General features: G+C 42.1%; 1 gene segment (V, D, J or C); it reads right to left on the bottom strand.

Moving 5' to 3' along the window:
* Window positions 1–3,317: 3,317 nt before the first annotated feature.
* On the bottom strand, window positions 3,318–3,823 carry LOC119525130. The segment is given in 2 exon segments: window positions 3,318–3,640; window positions 3,758–3,823. Coding segments are annotated over 2 exon segments (372 nt in total).
* Between the last annotated feature and the right edge of the window lie 16,276 nt (window positions 3,824–20,099).

The following is a 20,099-nucleotide window of genomic DNA, read 5'->3' as shown; positions in this document are numbered from 1 at the left end:
GTATTAGCACAATATTGAGAATATAATAATACCACTGAGTTGTCCACTTGAAAGTGGTTAAAATGAGACATTTTGTGCTGTATATTTATTGCTACAAAAAAGTTTAAAAAAGAACATAAACAAACAAATTCAAACTTGAGAGGAAAGAAAAATCTCCCAGGCAGAAGAATTCCAAATATTTCATGAAGCTTCAGCACTCACTGGAAGCAGGAGCATAACTACATTCCCAAAATGTATCATAAGGAACGTATCAGACACATTCCAATAGTGGGGTAGTCTCCAAAATATCTGACTTGAACTCCCTTAGAATTTCAAGGTGAGCAAAACCAAGGAAGGTCTTAAAAACCAGCACAGGCCAGAGGAGCCTAAAGGGGCATGATGAAGACATGCCATGTGGTGCTTGCTAAGGGATCCTGGCAGAGAAAAAAGACAGGTACAAACTAAGAAAATCTGAATATGGATTTCAGTGAATAATGATGTTCTAAACTGTCTCATTAATGATATCCAATGTACCAACTAAGATGTTAATAATAGGGAGAACTGGATTCAGTTATATGGAAACCCTCTGCACTATTTTCTCAATTCTTTTGTAAATCCCAAACTGTTCTAAAAATTTGGTATATTAAAAAATTACTGGAGTGCTGACCCATGCTACAATATAGATGAACCTCAAAAACATTACATGAAGAAATTACATGAGAGAAACCAGGTGTGCCGCTTTGTATGTTTATATCCCCCAGAAAAAGACATATTCTTTAATGCACTCTTGTGGGGGCAGATGTATTAGTGTGGATTGTGTTGGAACCTACTGGTTCAGTGTCCATGGAGATGTGACCCACCCAACTGTAGGTGATAACTCTGGATAATTTCCATGGAGGTGTGGCCCTGCCCATTCAGCATGGGCCTTGTTTGGTTTGCTGGAGCTCTATATAAGCTCAGACAGAAGGAGCTCATAGCGAGCTAGAGTTGAGACAGACATTTTGAAGATGGCTGTTGGAAACTGATGCAGACATTTTGGAGAAAGCCATTTTGAAATGCAACCTGGGAGAAAGCAGATGCCAGCCACATGCTTTCCCAGCTAACAGAGGTTTTCCAGATGCCAATGGCCTTTCTCCAGTGAAGGTAACTGTTTGATGGAAACTTCTGTTGATGGAAACTTTTGGGCCTTAAGACTGTAACTGTGTAACCAAAAAAAAAAACTCCCTCTATAAAAGCCTGTCCATTTCTGGTGTTTTGCATTCTGGCAGCATTAGCAAACTAGAACACCAGGTGAACAAGATGTTCCAAAATTATGGTGAATAAATATACTACACATCATTGAAATGTACACTTTCAATTGGTGAACATAATGATGTAAAATTTGATCTCAATAAAGCTGATTTAAAAAATGAAAAGGAAAGATCAATGATCCCACTCTACTTTGGATTTAAAAAAATATAAACATACGCCCAGGTACCTAAGTATATTGTTTTAATCTGTCATCTCATTTCAAGCACAATATTTAACCAGAATCTGACATTCCATTGTTAAAGACTTTTAAAGAAATAAAACTTAGTGTTTTTAGAGAATACACGTAATGTTTTGAAATCCTGTTGGGTTCAAAATTATTTTGTTATTTTTTTGTATTTTACATAGGAAAATCACCATAGTGACCTGGCCTCTCCCTGGCTCTCCAGCTCTCCCTGTTCACCTCAAGGAGCTCCTCCTAGAAGCCTTTCCCACTCCAGGGACCCAATGCCCGGGCCAAATGCATCTTTCTAAATTTCCTTGAATGAGTCATGTTCCCTCTTTGACCTATACTCTCATCTCTTTTTGGAACTTTCTCAACCTTGGCTCTTCATCCACCTCACTCCTACTTAACTCATGCCACTTATTCTGCAAATCCCAAGTTAGATACAGCCCCTGTTGGCCAGGCATCCCTGGCCCAGCTCCCCCACCCCAGTCAAACCCCCACCTGAGACCCTTCCCCACACAGGGGCTCCTGCTTTGCTCTTTAGTTCTTCTCTCTTTGTGCCCATCCACGGCTGGAGACAACAGGCAGAGAGAGCTGCAAAGACACACAAGAAGAGAGGTCTGATAATTTTGTTGGTTTGTTTCTTTTATCTTGTTTGTGGGTTTTTTTTTTTTTTGTCTATTTTTAAATTAGGAAGTGCCATCTAATTTCTTATGGGTGGAAATCTTCTTGTTCAACGCCCAGGCCTGGGGATTCCCCATTTGGAGACCCCAGAGCCCTCTCCTTCTCAGCTCCACTGCGCTCCCTGCTGGATCCATGGCCGCAATCCCTCCAGGGCCTGTGACACAGTGTTTGCCATGACCACTATTGAGGAGCAGGATTCCAAAATGCAATGTGAGCCTGAAGGACCTATGGCTGCCTGTAAATGCAAGACTATTATTCAGATTCCTCAGAAAAGCCTCTGAGCAATAGATACAAATTCAGCTCCTTTCCTCTAGTGGGGAATGTGTGTCTCTGATTCCAGAAGCAGTCACTGCAGGAGAGCTCAGCGCCACCCCTTCTGCCAGCCTGTGGCCTTGCTTTCTCTCAGGGGACAACGTGTGGGTGATTTAAATGTCACCTCTGTGGGCCACTGATCTACACAATTCCTTTCCCATTCACAAATAGTCTCATTTTTAAATTTCTTTAACACAAAACTTTTTTATTATTTCCCTCAGTCTGTTGCTTACTAGAGTGGGAGAGGCAGAGCTGTAAAATCTCTCTCTCCCTAATTTATTTTCCACCCACCAAGTGCATCTCATGTTAATAAACACAAAGATGCTTTCTCTCCTACTCAAAGCTCTCAAAGTCATGGTGACCTGGGAAGACTTCTGGGGGGCACATGTGACCATGGGTGTTCAGAGTCAAGATCCTAAATCTCCATGGAAATACTCAGAGCCCTGCTCTGCAGGGATGGCTCCTGGTGTTGAATGAAGAAGGTAACAGAAGCTGATGCAGTGGTAGGGCCTGAGTGCACCTGTGGACAGCTCTGTATCCTGGTAAATAAAAATCCATCAGGGCAGGTGAGTGGGCTCAACCACATGTATCTACATACAAACTCCCATATTATAAAAACTCCTGAGAAATTATCTTGCGACACAGAGGACCATGTGCTGTGGATCAAACCCAAGCATTGATGGGAGCACAGACAGGCTCTTGTCAGACACAGGCAATGAGTGACCACACACCTGGGCAGGTGGACACTCTGCAGACAGGTGAGGAGGCTCCCCTCAACAGTTGATCAGACCAGTGGGATGGAGGAGAGGACAGAGCACATCAGCAGGAGGTTTTTGTCTCACTTCCCCTCTGCCTGTGTCACTGTGGGTTACACGTAGCTGCTCCCACTGCCATGAGCTGCCCCACAGAAATAGTCAGCCTCGTCCTCAGACTGGAGGTTGCTGATGGTTAAGTAGCGATTGGCCCCAGAGCTGGAGCCTGAGAAGCGATCAGAGATCCCACTGCCCTTGCTCTGGCTTCCATCACTCTTCACATACATCACATACTGGGGGCCCTTCCCTGGCCTCTGCTGGTACCATTTAATCCGGTAGCTGCTGTGCTCACTGCTCAGGGTGCAGGTGAGCTTGACTGAGGCTCCCAGGGAGGCAGATGCAGAGGATGGTTGTGTCAGCACAGGCTGGGACAGGGACCCTGCAAACACAGACACCCATTAGGGCCTGGGGGAGGCACAGGAGGGAAGGACATTTCTGAAAGAGGTCAGGGTGCTGTCTTCTCTCCTGGCACGAGGACAGTGAAGAGGATCCTGACCTGTGCAGTGAATGAGGAGGGTGAGGAGGCCAAGTGGTGTCCAGGCCATGGTGCAGTCCCCAGAGCTCTGCTGAGACAGAGAAACCCTATGCTTCTCTTATCCCCTCAGTCCCCAGGGGTCAGGGCCCTGCATGCAAATGGGCTCCTCTTCTATTGGCCAGCCCCCCTGTTCCTGGAACCCATGGGTGGCCCCATTGGCTGGTATCATTTCTGGGAGGGCAGGACCTGTGCTGGGCCTGGCTAGGCTCCCAGGAGCCCAGAGAGAACCCAACTGCAGGACCCAGTGAGCACTGAGAATGGCAGGGAGGCGGGGGTCTGGTGTCCCAGCTGAGAACCCACAGACCCTCAGGGCAGGCCACATAACCCCCTGAGGCCCAGGACCAGCTCCATCATGCCCATGATCACATGCTGATGACACTGACAGAGGCTCCAACAGGGCCTGACACTGTCCAGGGCAGAGCATGGCTCACTCTTCATGTGGCCTCCTCCTTACCACCTTCCAGACTTTAGATTTTTGGGGCCTCCTCATTAGGATTCAGATACTAAATGATTCATCAATTTAAGGAGTCCTCAGGGGAAGAAGTGTTTCAAGCACATACTGTAAGGAAATAAAAACATCCATTGGTTGACAACAGGGGCAGTGGATCCATGAACTCACTTTCAGGCTATTTGGGAAGCCAGAATTCTATTCCTAATGGATCCCTCACTCACTGGAGGAGGTGGTATGTCTATTGGAGAATATATTAGCAGGCTTGGGTTTACTGAATTCATAACAAAATGAGGAGAATATAGAAAGTAAAGAAGGTGCTAGGGGAGTGACTAGTGAGAAACAGCTGACTTGGGGCATCTTAGGAAGGTTTTAGGGAGGTTCAAGAAGAGGAAGGGGTAAGAGATTCAGCTTCCATCAAAAGTTCTGAAAAAAATGTCAGTGACTTTTCTGATATGAAGACTGGAGTATTTAACAGGGAAGGTCACAGGGGAGAAGGAGGAATGGAGAGAGGGGGAGAGAGACCCCAGAATTACAAGGAAATCTTGAATCAGAGATGGGAAGGGTGAGGAGGGTGGTCTGTGCTTTAGTTGACTGGAGGGGAAGCAGAAAGGGAGATTGGGCAGGAGGCAGAGGGGAGGGCAGGTGCACTGGGGATTTGTACTTTGTTGTCTCTATTTCTGTGTTCAGAGGAAGAGGAGCCTCTGCAGCCACTTCCCCCTACAGCTGTCCTCTCTAGAAGGCTCCACTCATGGAGTGTGGGTTTTTCTTTTATCAAAACACAACATTTCTCTGTTAGCCACTTCTCTCAGTTTCTTGTCTGACTTAATATTTTGTTCCATTCTCATGGACTTATGAAAACACATTGCAGGGGCCTTTTTAGAAATGAAGACTCTCAGGCTTCACTCCAGGGCCACTGAGTCAGAATCCACATTTCACCATCTCCAGTTGGTTCCTGTGCACATTATACTAGAGCAGCCTTGGTCTCATGCATGCCCTGGTGGGCTTGGTTGGGGATTGTTTCTCACACCTCAGACTATTCAGCATCCACCCACCCATTTGGCAAAATAACTTTGTTTCCCATCCTGTGCAGTGTACCCCAGGGATAATGAGCTCCTGGCTTCCTGTGACTAAGATTGCATTTCCCTGTGACCCCACAAAATGCACAGTAATTAGCAGGAGGGTTTTAATAATAACAGGATGATCACTAACTGCTTATTTGTGTAGTAAAAAATTTGAATTGGTCAAATGCTATAGTGATAATAGCACTTACCATCAAACTAATATTAAGCAATTCCTAAATAACTGTGTACTTTTTAAAACACAGGAAATTAGTTATAATAATCTTAAATCTTAAATAACAAAATAAGTGTAAAAAAGGTGTAATATAAGCATAGTGTCTGATGATAATTTTGGAATAATTGAGAATAAACACTAAAGCAATGCACACCAGTAATTAATGTATTTATATTACTTTATTGGGAAGAACAATTTCTGAAATAATTTTGTATTTTTTGATGTTTATTTTATGCAATAAACTGCATTGCTTGTTTCAAAATACAACATAATAAAAAAGAAGTCAGAGATGTACAGAATGAGGGTCTCTTCCCTTTGCTTGAAGTCAGCAAAGTGCGATGTTGGAGGACGCTCCTTTCAGTTCCTGCTCCACGTGGATTTCAATATCACTGGATTCTGACGTTGTTAGACCAGGTGATGCTAAATCATTGATGGATATTCTCAACTTTATGGCTCAAAAAGAGACAGGAGTCAATTTCGACCCTTCCCTTCATCTTTCTCTCTATAGATGGTCAAAAATTAAGCTTCCCTGAGAGCTATGGTTCTGATCACATGATGATATTTACATCCAGGCTCAGCCCAGAGCAGGTGTCTGTCTTGCTTCCCCATGTGGGTCTCTGTGTGCTGAGCTCCACTGTAAATCGGCTGGCAGTGGTGCTTGGCCTCCTCCTCGGGGTGGGTCCAGAGAGGGTGAGGGCAGCTTTGCCCCAAGGAGGGAGCCTGAGAACCAGGTCGGGGTCCATGGGTGTTTGTTGCTTGTGTCATAAATCAGAGTCCTGGGGTCCTGAACAGGCTTTTGCTGGAACCAATAGGGTTTTAATAATAAGATAGGGACATGGTCAGTGAGGGCTCCTGAGTCACCACAGCCTGAGAACTGGCTTCTGAAATGAAAAAGACACATGTGAACCATCAGAAAAGAAAGCAGAGGTTTCTCTTCAAAGGCTGGTCTCTGAAACCTCCATGAACCTGGACAGTAAGTGAGAAGGGGGAGGGGAGTCCAGGTTGTTGTGCAGATGCTCCCAGGACCCTCTAGACCCACATCTGGGGATGGGCCCTCTGAGGGCTCTTTTATCTCCTCCTCAGCTCCCTGGGGGGAAGGTTGTGTGCTTGCAATCTGCACAGTGGGCCCTTTACCACCCAATTCTGGGTCCTCAGCCCTGAAATCAGCTCCACTGTCTGGGGGAGGCCTGTGGTGGCTGAGAGCTCTAGGTTAGTCCCTGGGGGGAAGCAGGTGCTGGAACATTTTACATGGGCCAGTGAACTGGAGACAGGGGCCCTTACATTTGAATGACTTGCAGCTCCTTCTAGGAGCTGGGAAGATCCACAGCGCCCCCTGGTGGCTTCCTTGGCCTGAGCGTGCTTCATTGAACAAATAGCTGTTTTTGGTGAGTTTCCTATTCAATTTTATTGAGATACATTCACATACCATACAATCATCCAAAGTGTACAATCAGTTGTTCACATTAGCATCATAAGGCTGGTCATTCATCACCCCAATCTATTTTTTGAACATTATCCTTGTACCAGAAAAAGTAAAAATAAGAATAAAAAAAAAAAGTAAAAAAAGAACACCTAAATTGTCCCCCCCACACTATGTTTCCTTTAAATTTTTGTTGCCATTTTTCTACTCATCCATCCATACACTGGACAAAGGAGGGTGTGATCCACAAGGCTTTCACAATCACATTGTCACCAATTGTAAGCTACATTGTTTTATGATCATTTTCAAGCTTCAAGGCTACTGAGCTGTAGTTTGATAGTTTCAGGTATTTACTACTAGCTATTCCAATTTTTTTAAAACCTAAAAAGAGTTATCTATTTTGTGCATAAGAGTGCCCACTAGAGTGACCTCTTGACTCCATTTGGAATCTCTCAGCCACTGAAACATTATTTCATTCCATTTCACATCCTCCTATTGGCCAAGAAGATTTTCTCCATCCCATGATGCTGGGTCTAGATTCCTTCCCAGGAGTCATATTCCATGTTTCCAGGGAGATTTACACCCCTCGGTGTCAGATCCCACATGGGGAGGGGGAGAGTGATTTCACCTGCCAAGTTGGCTTAGGGAGAGAGGGCCACATCTGAGCAACAAAGACGGATTCAGGGGAAGCACTTAGGCACAATTATAAGTAGGCCATGCCTCTCCTTTGCAGTAACAGGCTTCTTAAGGGCAAGTCCCATGATAGATGGTACATCACATCAAACCATCAGTCCTCAATGTTTGTGAGAACATCAGTATCCATCCAGGTGAGGAAGCCCAACACCTCTTCATTCCCTCCCAGCTTCTCAGGTGTTCTCTGCATAATTTTTTCATTTTTTTTAATTAACTTTATAAAAAAATTAAAAATAACAGACAATAAAAAACATTTCAAACAAAACCAAAACAAAGGAATAAGAAAAAAACAAATAACCTAAAATAACATTACTTCCATAATGTTCCTACTCTATCAAAAGAAAATATACAGACTATAACCCAGAAAAGGAAGAAGAGAAACAGGTAACATGATAGCTACATTTCTGTGAACTTGTTCCTACCATACCCACCAGAAATTAACAAACCTTAGTCATTCCTGAGCATTCCCAGAATGTTAAGTTTACCCATGATAACTTTTCTGTTCTTATTAGGTTATCATTCTCCCTTCACTATTTGCTATCTGTTGCTAGGTCCCCTACATTATACATTATAAACCATTTATTTTACATTTTTCAGTGCTCACGTTTGTGGTAACATACAATAATTCTCTTTTTGTGCCTGGCTTATTTCACTCAACAATATGTCTTCAAGGTTCATCCATGTTGTCATATGTTTCATGACATCATTCTTTCTTACTGCCACATAGTGTTCCATTGTGGGTATATACCACATTTTGTTAATCTACACATCTGTTGAAGGACAATTGGGTTGTTTCCATGTCTTGGCAGTTGTGAATATTGCTGCTATGAGTGTTGGCCTGCAAATATCTTTTCATGTCACTGCTTTCATAGATTCCAGGTATATACTGAGAAATGTGATTGCTGGATAGAAAGAAAACTCTGTATCTAGTTTTATATGGAACTGCCAGACTGTCTTCCAGAGTGGCTGAACCACCAACAATGAATAAGAGTTCCAATTTCTCCACATCCTCTCCAGCATTTGTAGTTACCTGTTTGTTTAATGGCAGCCATTCTAATTGGTGTGAGATGGTATCATGTTGTAGTCTTAATTTGCATCTCCCTAATAGCTAGTGAGACTGAACATTTTTTCATGTGTTTTTTGGCCATTTGTATTTCCTCTTCAAAAAATTGTCTTTTCATACCTTCTGCCCATTTTATAATTGGGCTGTCTGTGCTATTGTCACTGAGTTGTAGGATTTCTTTATATATGTAAGGTATCAGTCTTTTGTCAGAGACATGGTTTCCAGATATTTTTCCCATTGAGTTGGCTGCCTCTTCACCTTTTTGACAAATGTCTTTGAGGTACAGACACTTCTAAGTTTGAGGAATTCCCATCTGTCTCTGTTTTCTTTTCTTGCTTGTGCTTTGGATGTAAGGTCTAGGAAGTGACCACCTAATACAAGGTCTTGCAGATGTTTCCCTACATTATCTTCTAGGAGTTTTATGGCACTGTCTCTTACGTTGAGGTTTTTAAACCATTTTGAGTTGATTTTTGTGTAGGGTGTGAAGTAGGAGTTCTCCATTTTTTTGGATGTGGATACCCAACTCTCCCAGCCCCATTTGTTGAAAAGACTGTTATGTCTCAGTTCAGTGACTTTGGGGGCCTTGTCAAAGATCAGTTGACCATAGATCTAGGGGTCTATCTCTGAATTCTCAATTCAATTCCATTGATCAGTATGTCCATCTTTGTGTCAGTACCATGCTGTTTTGACTACTGTGGCTTTATAATAGGCTTCAAAGTCAGGGAGTGGAAGTCCTCCCACTTTGTTTTTCTTTTTTAAAATGTTGTTAGCAATATTGCCTTTCCAAATAAATTTGATAACTAGCTTTTCCAAGTCTGTGAAGTAGGTTGTTGGAATTTTGATAGGGATTGCATTGAATCTGTAGATGAGTTCAGGTCGAATTGTTATCTTAATGGTATTTAGTCTTTCTATGCATGAACAAGGAATATTTTTCCAACTTTTAAGGTCCCTTTCTATTTCTTTTAATAAAGTTATGTAGTTTTCTTTGTATAGTTCTTTTGCATCTTTGGTTAAGTTTACCCTAGGTACCTGATTGTTTTAGTTGCTATTTAAAATGTAATCTTTTTCTTGAGTGTCCTCAGGTGATTTCTAGCATATAGAAACATTACTGACTTATGTACATTAATCTTGTATCCTGCTACTTTGTTAAATTTGTTTATTAGCTCTAGTAGTTGTGTCACTGATTTCTCAGGGTTTTCCAGATATAAGATCATATCACCTGCAAATAATGACAGTTTTACTTCTTCATTTCCAATTTGGATATCTTTTATTTCTTTGTCTTGCCAGATTGCCCTGGCTAGTACTTCTAGCACAATGTTGAATAACAGTGGTGACAGTGGGCATCCTTGTCTCATTCCTGATCTCAGAGGGTAGGCTATCAGTCTCTTGCCATTTAGTACTATGGTGGTTATGGGTTTTTCATATATGCTCTTTATCACATTGAGGCAGTTTCCTTCAATTCCTATGTTTTGAAGTGTTTTTATCAAGAAAGGATGTTGGATTTTGTTGAATACTTTTTCAGCATCTCTTGAGATGATCATTTGATTTTCCCATTTGATTTGTTAATGTGTTGGTTGATTTTGTTATGTTGAACCATCCTTGCATACCTGGTATGAACCCCACTTGGTCATGGTGTATAATTTTATTAATGTGTCTTTGGATTCAATCTCCAAGTATTTTATTGAGAATTTTTGCATCTATATTCATTAGGAAGGTTGGCCTGTAGGTTTCCTTTCTCGAAGCATATTTACCTGGTTCGGGTATTAGAGTAATGTTAGCTTCATAAAATATGTTAGGTAGTGCTCCACTTTCTTCAATGTTTTGAAAGAGTTTACATAAGATTGGTGTCAGTTCTGTTTGGAAAGTTTGGTAGAATTCCCCTGTGAAGCCATCTGGACCTGGGCATTTACTTGTGGGAAGATTTTATTGACTGATTGGATCTCTTTGCTTGTGATTGGTTGGTTGAGGTCTTCTATTTTTTCTCTGCTCAGTCTGGCTTGTTCATGTGTTTCCAGGAAATTGTTCATCTCCTCTACATTATCTAGTTTGTTGGCATTCAGTTATTTGTAATATCCTCATATATTTTTTAAATTTCTTCAGGATCCACAGTAATGTCACATCTCATTCATCATTTTGTTTATTTGGGTCTTCTCTCTTTTTAATTTTGTCAGTCCAGTTAGGGGTTTGTCAATCTTGTTGATCTTAACCAAGTTTTGTTGTTATTTATTCTCTTGTTTTTTTTGTTCCCTATGTCATTTATTTCTGCTTTAATAATTGATATTTCTTTTCTTCTACTTGCTTTAGGATTGGTTTTTCATTTTCTAGCTTCTTCAGTTGCTCCATTAGTTCTTTGATTTTAGCTCTTTCTTCCTTTTTGATGTATGCATTTAGTGCTATGAATTTCACCCTCGGTACCACTTTTGCTGCATCCCATAGGTTTTGATATGTTGGGTTCTCATTTTCATTCATCTCTATAGATTTAGCAATTTCTCTTGCTATTTCTTCTTTAACCTCCTAATTGTTTTGGAGTGTGTTGTTTAACCTCCAGGTATTTGTGAATTTTTTAAGTCTCTGATGGTTATTGACTTCTAATTGTATTCTATTGTGGTCAGAGAATGTGCTTTGAATAATTTCATTTTTTTTTTAAATTTATTGAGGCTTGTTTTATGTCCCTGCATATGATATATTCTGGAGAAAGTTCCATGAGCACTAGAGAAGAATGTGTATCCTGGTGATTTGGGATGTAATGTCCTGTATATGTCTGTTAAATCAAATTAATTTATCAGATTGTTTAGGTTTCCAATTTCCTTATTGGTCTTCTGTCTGATTGATCTATCTAGAGGGGAGAGTGATGTGTTGAAATCTCCTACAGTTATTGCTTCCTTTAGTTTTATCAGTGTTTGTCTCATGTATTTTGCGGCACCTTGATTGGGTGCATAAACATTTATGATTGTTATTTCTTCTGTTTAATCTATCTATAGGAGAGAGTGATGTGTTGAAGTCTCCCACAATTATTGTGGAAACATCAATTGCTTCTTTTAGTTTTGCCAGTGTTTGTCTCATGTATTTCATGGCACCTTGATTGGGTGCATAAATATTTATGATTGTTATTCCTTCTTGTTGAATTACCTCTTTTATTAGTATGTAGTAGCCTTCTTTGTCTCTCATAACATCCTTGCATTTAAAGTCTATTTTATCTGAGATTAATATTGCTACTCCTGCTTCCTTTTGTCTGTAGCTTGCATGAAATATTTTTTCCATCCTTTCACTTTCAATTTCTTTGTGTTGAGAAGTTTCAATTTGATACAAGAGGAGAGGAAGATTCAAGTACATTTTTTTGTGCTCAAGAAAACCCACCTTTAGGAGTTCTTATGGTTCCTGAGTGATATCAGCTGTAGAAAAGTCACATGACTGGAACCCACTTTCCTGCAGCTGTGTTTTCCCAGCAAATGTGGAGCTTCCAACACTTTCACCCTTTCAAGTCTCATGAAGAGGTGGCCGGCCTCAGACTCCCAATCCCCCTTCTGCCTCACCCCCTCTCCCTGACATTACACCTGAAGGTGCCGGTCACAGCAGAACAGGCAGGCCAACTCTGTGCCTGGACTTTCCCCCAGGCCTGCATCCTCACTCAACTCTTCACACCTTAGTGCCTCGATGTGGGAACACAGGGCACCCCAGCCCACCCTAGCACAGGGGATGGGGAGGGAGGGCAGGACTGTGCTCTGAACTCCAACAAGAGGCATCCTTGCTGTTGAAGGATCATCCATTTGCTGGGATGTCTTCAGTCCTCTGACCCAACAAAGAAGGCCAGGAAAGGGAGACATGCTTTCTGTTAAGGGAAAATATGCAGCTCCGCATACTCTGATTTTATCACATATGGGTCACCTGGATTCGTTTTGGTGACATCCTTAGTTGATTTTTCTTTTAAATTAACTCTTTTTTTTTAAATTAACTATACCAAAAATATTTTAAAAACATTCAGTGAAAAAACATTTCAAACAAACCATAGCAAGGGAGTAAGAAAAAGACAACTAACTTAAAATAACTACTTTACTTCCAACATGTTCCTACTCTACCCCAAGAAAATAACCTAATATAACATTTCTGTGAACTTGTTCCTAACATACCCACCAGAAATTAACAGAACATAGTCATTCCTGGGCATTCCCAGAATGTTAAATTTACCCATGATAGCTTATCTATACTTATCAGGTTATCATTCCCCCTTCATTAATTGCTCTCTATTGCTAGTTCCCCTACATTCTACATTATAAACCATTTATTTCCTTTTTTCAGTGTTCACATTAGTGGTAGCATATAATATTGCTCTTTTTGTGCCTGGCTTATTTTGTTTTGCATTATGTAATTGATGTTTCTTGTCTTTTTATTTTTCTGAGGCTTAAAAAATGAATGGGAAATTTAGAAATTGGTACAAGAACTCTTATGAGCCAGAAGCTTCTTCCAGGTAAAATCCATGTGTATGAGAGTTATTTTGATAATAGGAATGAGTCATAGTCTGGGAGCCTGAGCAGGTGGGTTTTTGTCTCACTTGCCCATCTGCCCCTGTCACTGTGAGCAGCACTCCTGTGCCAGATGTGACAGTAATAGTCAGCCTCATCCTCAGGGCTTTCCATAGATATTCTAGGACATGCTCTGAACTCCAGGCCTCTATATGGTGTTTAGGGAGAACTTTTATTTAGCCTGGGCCCCAAAGGACTAAATGTAGGGCTTAATCCATTCTTAGTATCAAGTCACACGGTCACCAATATCACCTGGCTCTACCACAGGTGACACCAATGCTCATCTTGAATGTGACAAGGTAAGTGCTTTTCCTTGCCCTGGCAGAGGGATCAGACATAAGGCAAATGTTCACATGGGAGGGGACAGCACTGTAAGAGAAGATTGTGGTACTGGACATATTTTCTACGTGGGGCAGCCTAGAAGGGGAAAGTGAATCTCAGCCTTGTAGAGAGTCAGGAGACCCCCCAGGGGAGAAGGGACAGGCAGGGCTGGAGCTGGGCTCAGCAGATGCTGCTTCCGGAGGAGTAAAAAGAACAGTGCACAATACCTGGGGAAGAGTGGAGGAGTGGTAGGAGTGGATGGGGTGTGGAAGGCCCCATAAGGGGCTGGAGAGAGGGACCAGGGGATGGGTCTTGGTTACCACCCTGAGGGCATGTGCTTTATGTCTGTCGGATTTGGGCAGATATTGATAATTTTAGTAAAGGGAAGTGGAATTGTCAGGCCCTGACCCACACAGCCTTCATGCAGGGGAGGACAGGGGACAGGTCTGGGACAGATGGCAACAAGCAGGGACAACAGAGTTCTGAGGGGAAGGACAGATCCCAGGGACATAGTGAGTTTCATTCTCCAGCTCCCAGCCCCAGGGCCAATGCGACCTGCAATGCAAATGGCAGCAGGGAGCAAATTGAGACCCTGAACATTTTAGAAGAATAATTTCATGCAGTGGGATCTGCATCTCTCTTCTTTGTTCAAAACCAAGAGGGTGGTGAATTTGATGTGAACAGCCTCTTGCTGTTTCAAAACCATCTTCATTTAATTGAACAGAGGGTTGCCATTATGGTGATTGAGCTGTTAAACTTTTACACAGGGACTTCTTTAGTTAAAATTGCTTTCATCAAGAAAGGAAAACTTATTTCTTTTCTTTATATATTTCAATCTTAAATTTTATCAAATAACATGCTTCCTAGTGTTTGATAAGGGGTGCACTGAGTAATTTGGAATTTAAAGAGGTGTGAGCATTTGTACCCTATAAGCTTTACTAATTGGTAAAATATGCATCTCAAATTGAGGCATAACCTTGTTACAGCCCCTGGGTTCCATTTGATCCTTTCAGCTGGTGAATGACAAATCCACCACTTCCAGCCCCCACAGGTACAGTTTTATCTTATTTTGCCTCCCAACCTCATCAGTGGAAGTGAATTAAAATTTTCAGTTTTGCATTTTGAAGAATTCCATGGCCCAGGCCAGGGCCTGCTGCTGGGGTCCCTGCTGTGGGCCTGTGGGGTGGCAGGTGTCATCCCTGGTGCTGCCTTGGCATCTCTGAGTCAGGAAGGTGGCTCCAGCTCACTGAGTGGACATGAACTGTCCTCATAGGCTGCTTTCTGGATTCCACAGAAAGTCAGGGCCACATGGAGACTAGCAGAAATTCCTCTCAGATTCTGTGTTGGTTTGAGGACTTTTTCTTAAGTATTCAAATTATTTAGTGACAATCTGGTAGATAATTTCTGAATGGGGAATTTTTTATAAGAGTAAATGTAGATTCACATCAACAATGCAAGAGCCATAGGCCCCCCTGTTGGACCTGTGGTGTTGTCCCACTTCCCCACCTGCCTTGTCACTGTGAACAGCACTGCTGTGCCAGATCAGACAGTAATACTCAACATTCTCCTCAGGCTGCAGCCCAGGGATAAGCAAAAGTCCTGCATTGGCAGAGGCATCTTTGGATCCAGAGAAGTGGCTGGGGACCCAGGAGCCCTGGTGCTTGTCTGAGTCTGAACAGCAGCAGAGATATGGTGAGTACTCCCTGGCTTGTGCTGGTACCAGTATCCACCAACACTGACACCGCTGTTCAGGTTGATGGTGTCTGGCCATTGTTTCCAGAGATGCAGAGACGGAGGGTGGCTGAGTCAGCACAGGCTGGGGGAGGGATCATGGGACATGGCCCAGAATGAACTTGCAAAGGTTGTGAGCCACAGGGTTTGAAGCAACCTGGGATGCTGCCCCAGGTCTGTCCCTACCTGTGCAGTGAGAGAGGAGCATGAGGAGAAGAGTCCAAGTCATGGTGGACACAACCCCTCAGCACCACAATGGGCTGGGCTGCCCCAGGCTTTTCTTATCCCTCCCTTCTGCCCCCAGGGACAAGAAGGGGCTGTTCATGCAAATTCTATGCCCTCCACTTCCCGGCTGTCTTAGACCCCACCTCATCACTGACTCAGGAGCCTGGGGGAGCACAAGCCATCCTAGGAGCTTAGAAAGAGGAAGCTTGGGGTGGAACTCCAGGAGGCTGATGGAGGGATCCCCTATTGGGAATACCCAGGACCCTGCCCAGGAGCCTCTGCCAGGCTCTGAGAGCTCCAGCTGCTGAGTCTCCTCAGGGAGCCCAGCAGGCAACTCAGCCTCTGCCCCAGAACCACTGAGGCCAGTGGGGGCTGATCCAGCTGTAAGAACCCCCAGCAGAGCCCAGGCATAGGTCCACAGCTGCCCCTGCTGGTCACATGCCCACCCATCTTCCATGTCCATAGTTGCCTGAGGCTTTCTTCCTCCATTAAATTGTACCTATCCTTCAATGGTGAATGTGTCCCTGTTTGAAACAAAGTGCAGAGGCACAATTTAATGAATATTTATTTGTTCTCTGTAGCTTTTGTAGTTTTGAAATATGGAGAAGATAGTAACCAAGAAGCAGACAATCCTGTGAACACAGAAAACTTTAGAAGACATATAAAACCTTGAAAGAATGAGACTATCTAACTATCAGGGGCATTTAGGCCACTTCTCTGTAGAGGGATCTTTAATGGGGTTTGGAAGGGCAATTCATTCTTTAGAAAGAGGTACTGACACAGGAAAACATAGAATGTGGTGATGGATTACACTATGAAGTGTAATCACATGGTGATACCACAGAACAGGAATTCATATGGAATTGCAAGATTCCCCAGATATCCAAAATCATATTAATAAGTTGAATAAGTTGGAGGACAAACAATCATTGATTTAAAATATATTGCAAAACAACAATAATCTGAAATGCTTGGCATTGTCATAATGATGGAAATATAGATTGACATGATGGAATTGAGTCTGTAATTTCATGCATGAGTCTATGGTCAAATGATTTTTTAAAATAGTGCCAAGACCATTCAATGAGGAAGGAATTATCTCTTCAACTAATGTTGCTGGAGAAACAGGATTTCCACTTGCAAAAGAATGAAGTGAGATCCCCAGGCCTCCAGTAGATACATTAAGCCACAGCCTTTCATAGTCACTTCACAAGCTCTGACCATCAGTCTGATTCTGGAAGGCATGTGTTACTGGGAGCTCTAACTTGTCCACAGAAGCCACAGTGCACATAGAAGTGATTAAAAACTAGTAACTTCATACTTCCATTATGGATTCTACTTTACCATCTCCTCCTCTTTTTGTATGAGGTCTAATTCTTAGATCAAATCCCTCACTTGCCTACAGGTTTCCTGCTTACAAGATTGATTCCCAAGTGATAAAATAATTAGTGCAGGAAGGTCCACTAGGGAACAGGATCTTAAGCCTGTGGAAGGCAACTTATTTAAAGCATTAATAATCCTCTTGCTGCTGTCAGTTAAATTATGACCCAGAGAGCCTGTGCTTGATTGTCTATGGGAGGCAAGTCTGGACCTGAGTGGTTGCTGTCATGGGACATCTTAGTGAAAAAAAAAGTAAAATAAACTTATTGGCTCATTTTTGCTTAATAGAGAATGCAGAATAACAAGGCAATTATCTCAATAATTGCCAGAAAGCTTCCATGGCTACCATTAAAGAACTATTTATCTCCTATGGTGACAACATTGGGAAACCAAACTCAAATTCTAATATTACAGATGGCTTAACTGCAATATGAATGAAATCCATGGCCTTGAAGTTTCACTCCTTTGCCACAAGAATGCAATGCTATCATGGAAAAATGACATTCTGCTCCTACAAATGTATGTTATGTCAAGATGTTCCCATGTCTGGCATAATGGTCAGATGCATCCTGGGATAGCACCTAGGGGTCTATCTTGGGTGATTCCTTGCCCTTCCTGAAGCCAGAGCTTGTGTCTTGGATGCCTGTGGTGTGAAAACTCCCAGGTATCACATTTCTGTGGGCCCTTCCCAGGAGCCTTTGCTGCCAGTCTGTGCCATTTGCCTCAATGTTGCTGCTTTTCCTGCTGCAGGTGATGCTCCCCTGGGACGCCAAAACCATTGGCAGGTGAATCAGCCCAGACTGAGCACAGGACTCTGAGAGATATAAAGGAAACAGAGATGAGCTTCAGGGAGCCAGTCCCCTTCTCCACAGCCTCACTCACTTGAGGAGTCAAAGGACAGAGGTGGGGACTGGGAGAGTGTTTTGAAAATGGTGAGTAAACTTGCAGAAAGGAGTGAGTCACTGCATGTAGAAGACCCAATTCTGCCTGTAAACTGAGAAGAAGCCCTAGCCTGTCCTTGGGCTATCCCTGTGTGGGGAAGACTCAGAGGGAAGCTAAAGGGAAAAAGTGATTTCACTTTCCTAACCACAGGGAAAACAGAGTTTGGGGGTTGTGAGCAGCCAAGTGAAGTGCAAGACAGAACAGAATTAAAAATCCTCAGAGGACATTAATAGAATCTAGTGTGTTGAAAACCTGAGAACCAGAATCTGCAGTAAGCAATCAGCAATTATTAGATATACAAAGAAAGTGGAAAATGTAACCCATAGTCAAAGACAAAACCAATCACTCTAAACTAATGCTGGATTGCACCAGATTTTAAAATTAACTGACAAGTATTTTGAAGCAGTACATTGATATATATATAGATATAGAAATAGGTATAGATATATAGATGATAGAGATATATAGATATAGATATAGATAGGTATAGGTATAGATATATAATATATAGATATATCTGAAGCTGTAGTAACAAATGTAGGTATAGGTGTAGATAAATATTGGTCTTTATAGTCAGGCAGAAAAAAATATAATCTATGATAAATAAATAAGTGAAAATTTTATAATTAAATGGAAATTTAGTGAATGCAGTTTCGGGGATGAGTAATGGGTATATTTATCCATTTTAAGAAATACCATGTGCAGCTTCCATTTGTTAGGTCAAGACAGTTCTCCAACATTCAGTATCTTGAAGAAAGAGTTATTGCAGAGAATGAATGAGTGACAGTCACATCCACAGTGACTGTGCCTTTCTGTCAGAGGAGAGAGCAAAGCAATGTTTACCTAAATGATTTCTTGTTCATTCAGACTCCATCAACAATGGAGACGTGATGAAAAATATTTCCATTTCATCTATGTGATGAAGTTGAAATAACCAATATGAAAAATGTCTCTTTCATTATGGCCATTTCCACAAGGTTAAGTGAGTGCTTAAGAACCTCTGAGCTTTTGGACTCACTATGTGTGTGTGGTGGTGTGTTCATCCCTTTCATATGTGCAAAACCAAGGCCAGGAAGGAACTGAATGTGCACAGCACCCTGTTTGAAGACTATTCCTCATTTCACTGAACAAAATATCGGCAATATAATGATTCAGTGCTAAATATTTGCACAATGATTGATTTTAATTCATAATTAATTTTATTATAGAATTAAACTGTATTCCCTTTTGAAATATATATTTTCATATTAATTTTTAAGAAATGGTATGATTCTATGAGTTTTGATAACGGGTAATCCTTTGGGATTTATATTGTTGCATGCAGTACTACTCTACAAACTTTAGTAGGTGTGCAGGACCTCCAACCAGAGCATAAGAAATGAGGTATAATATTCATAAACCCTGGACTCCATCTCTAATCCAATAGATTTCAAAATTCTTAATTTCCACCCATACAGCTCCAATCCATATATCTATATATCTATATATCTATATACATATATTTCTCCAATCCCAATACTTAGGCATGTATTTTAATTCACATGTTACATCCCCTAGCATGCAAGAGGCAAGGGCGAGCCCTTGTGTTGGCTGTCACTGCTGTGGGCCTGGGGGAAGGGCAGGGAGTCTTTCCTTGGAGCCAACTTGGCATCTCTTAGTCAAGAGTCTGAGAAATGACTATTAAACCTCTATTCACTCACTGACAGGCCAGGATTCTGGTTGCCTTCTGGGGCAACTGAAACTTTTGGTCCATATGTAGGATAATATCAGAAATTCCCCTCAAATTCTGGGGACAATTGTTTGCACTGCTTTGAGGATTTTTCTTTTGTGTTTATTTGGTAGAATATCAAGAAAGAATCATGTAAGTTGAATTTTTAATAATAAATTACAGTGAGTGTCAACAAATGAGATTCATAGCACAGACACTTGTGGGGCCTAAGTTTGTGGCAAAAAATCCCCATTTTTTGATGCCAGAGTTTTGAGAATCATGGCTGCACACCATCTGACAGGAATGGTCAGCCTTGTCCTCAGGGTGTAGCCTGGAGATGATTAAAAATGCAGTACTGAGTGAGAGGCATTTTTGGATGCAGGAACCCAGTTGGGGTTCCCAGGACCCATCTGTTTATGTGAGTCTGTGCACTAGAACAGGAACAAGCCAGGAGGGCTCCATGGCTTCTGCTGATACCAGGACATGCTGAAGCCACCAACTCTGATGTCTCTGCTTAAGATGCAAGTGAGTCTGGCTGTGGTTCCTGGAGATTTGG

Source organism: Choloepus didactylus (genome assembly GCF_015220235.1).
Source record: "Choloepus didactylus isolate mChoDid1 chromosome 23 unlocalized genomic scaffold, mChoDid1.pri SUPER_23_unloc9, whole genome shotgun sequence".
Taxonomy (NCBI): domain Eukaryota; kingdom Metazoa; phylum Chordata; class Mammalia; order Pilosa; family Megalonychidae; genus Choloepus; species Choloepus didactylus.
Note: the sequence above shows the minus strand (reverse complement) of the source record. Positions and strands in the feature narration are given on the sequence as shown.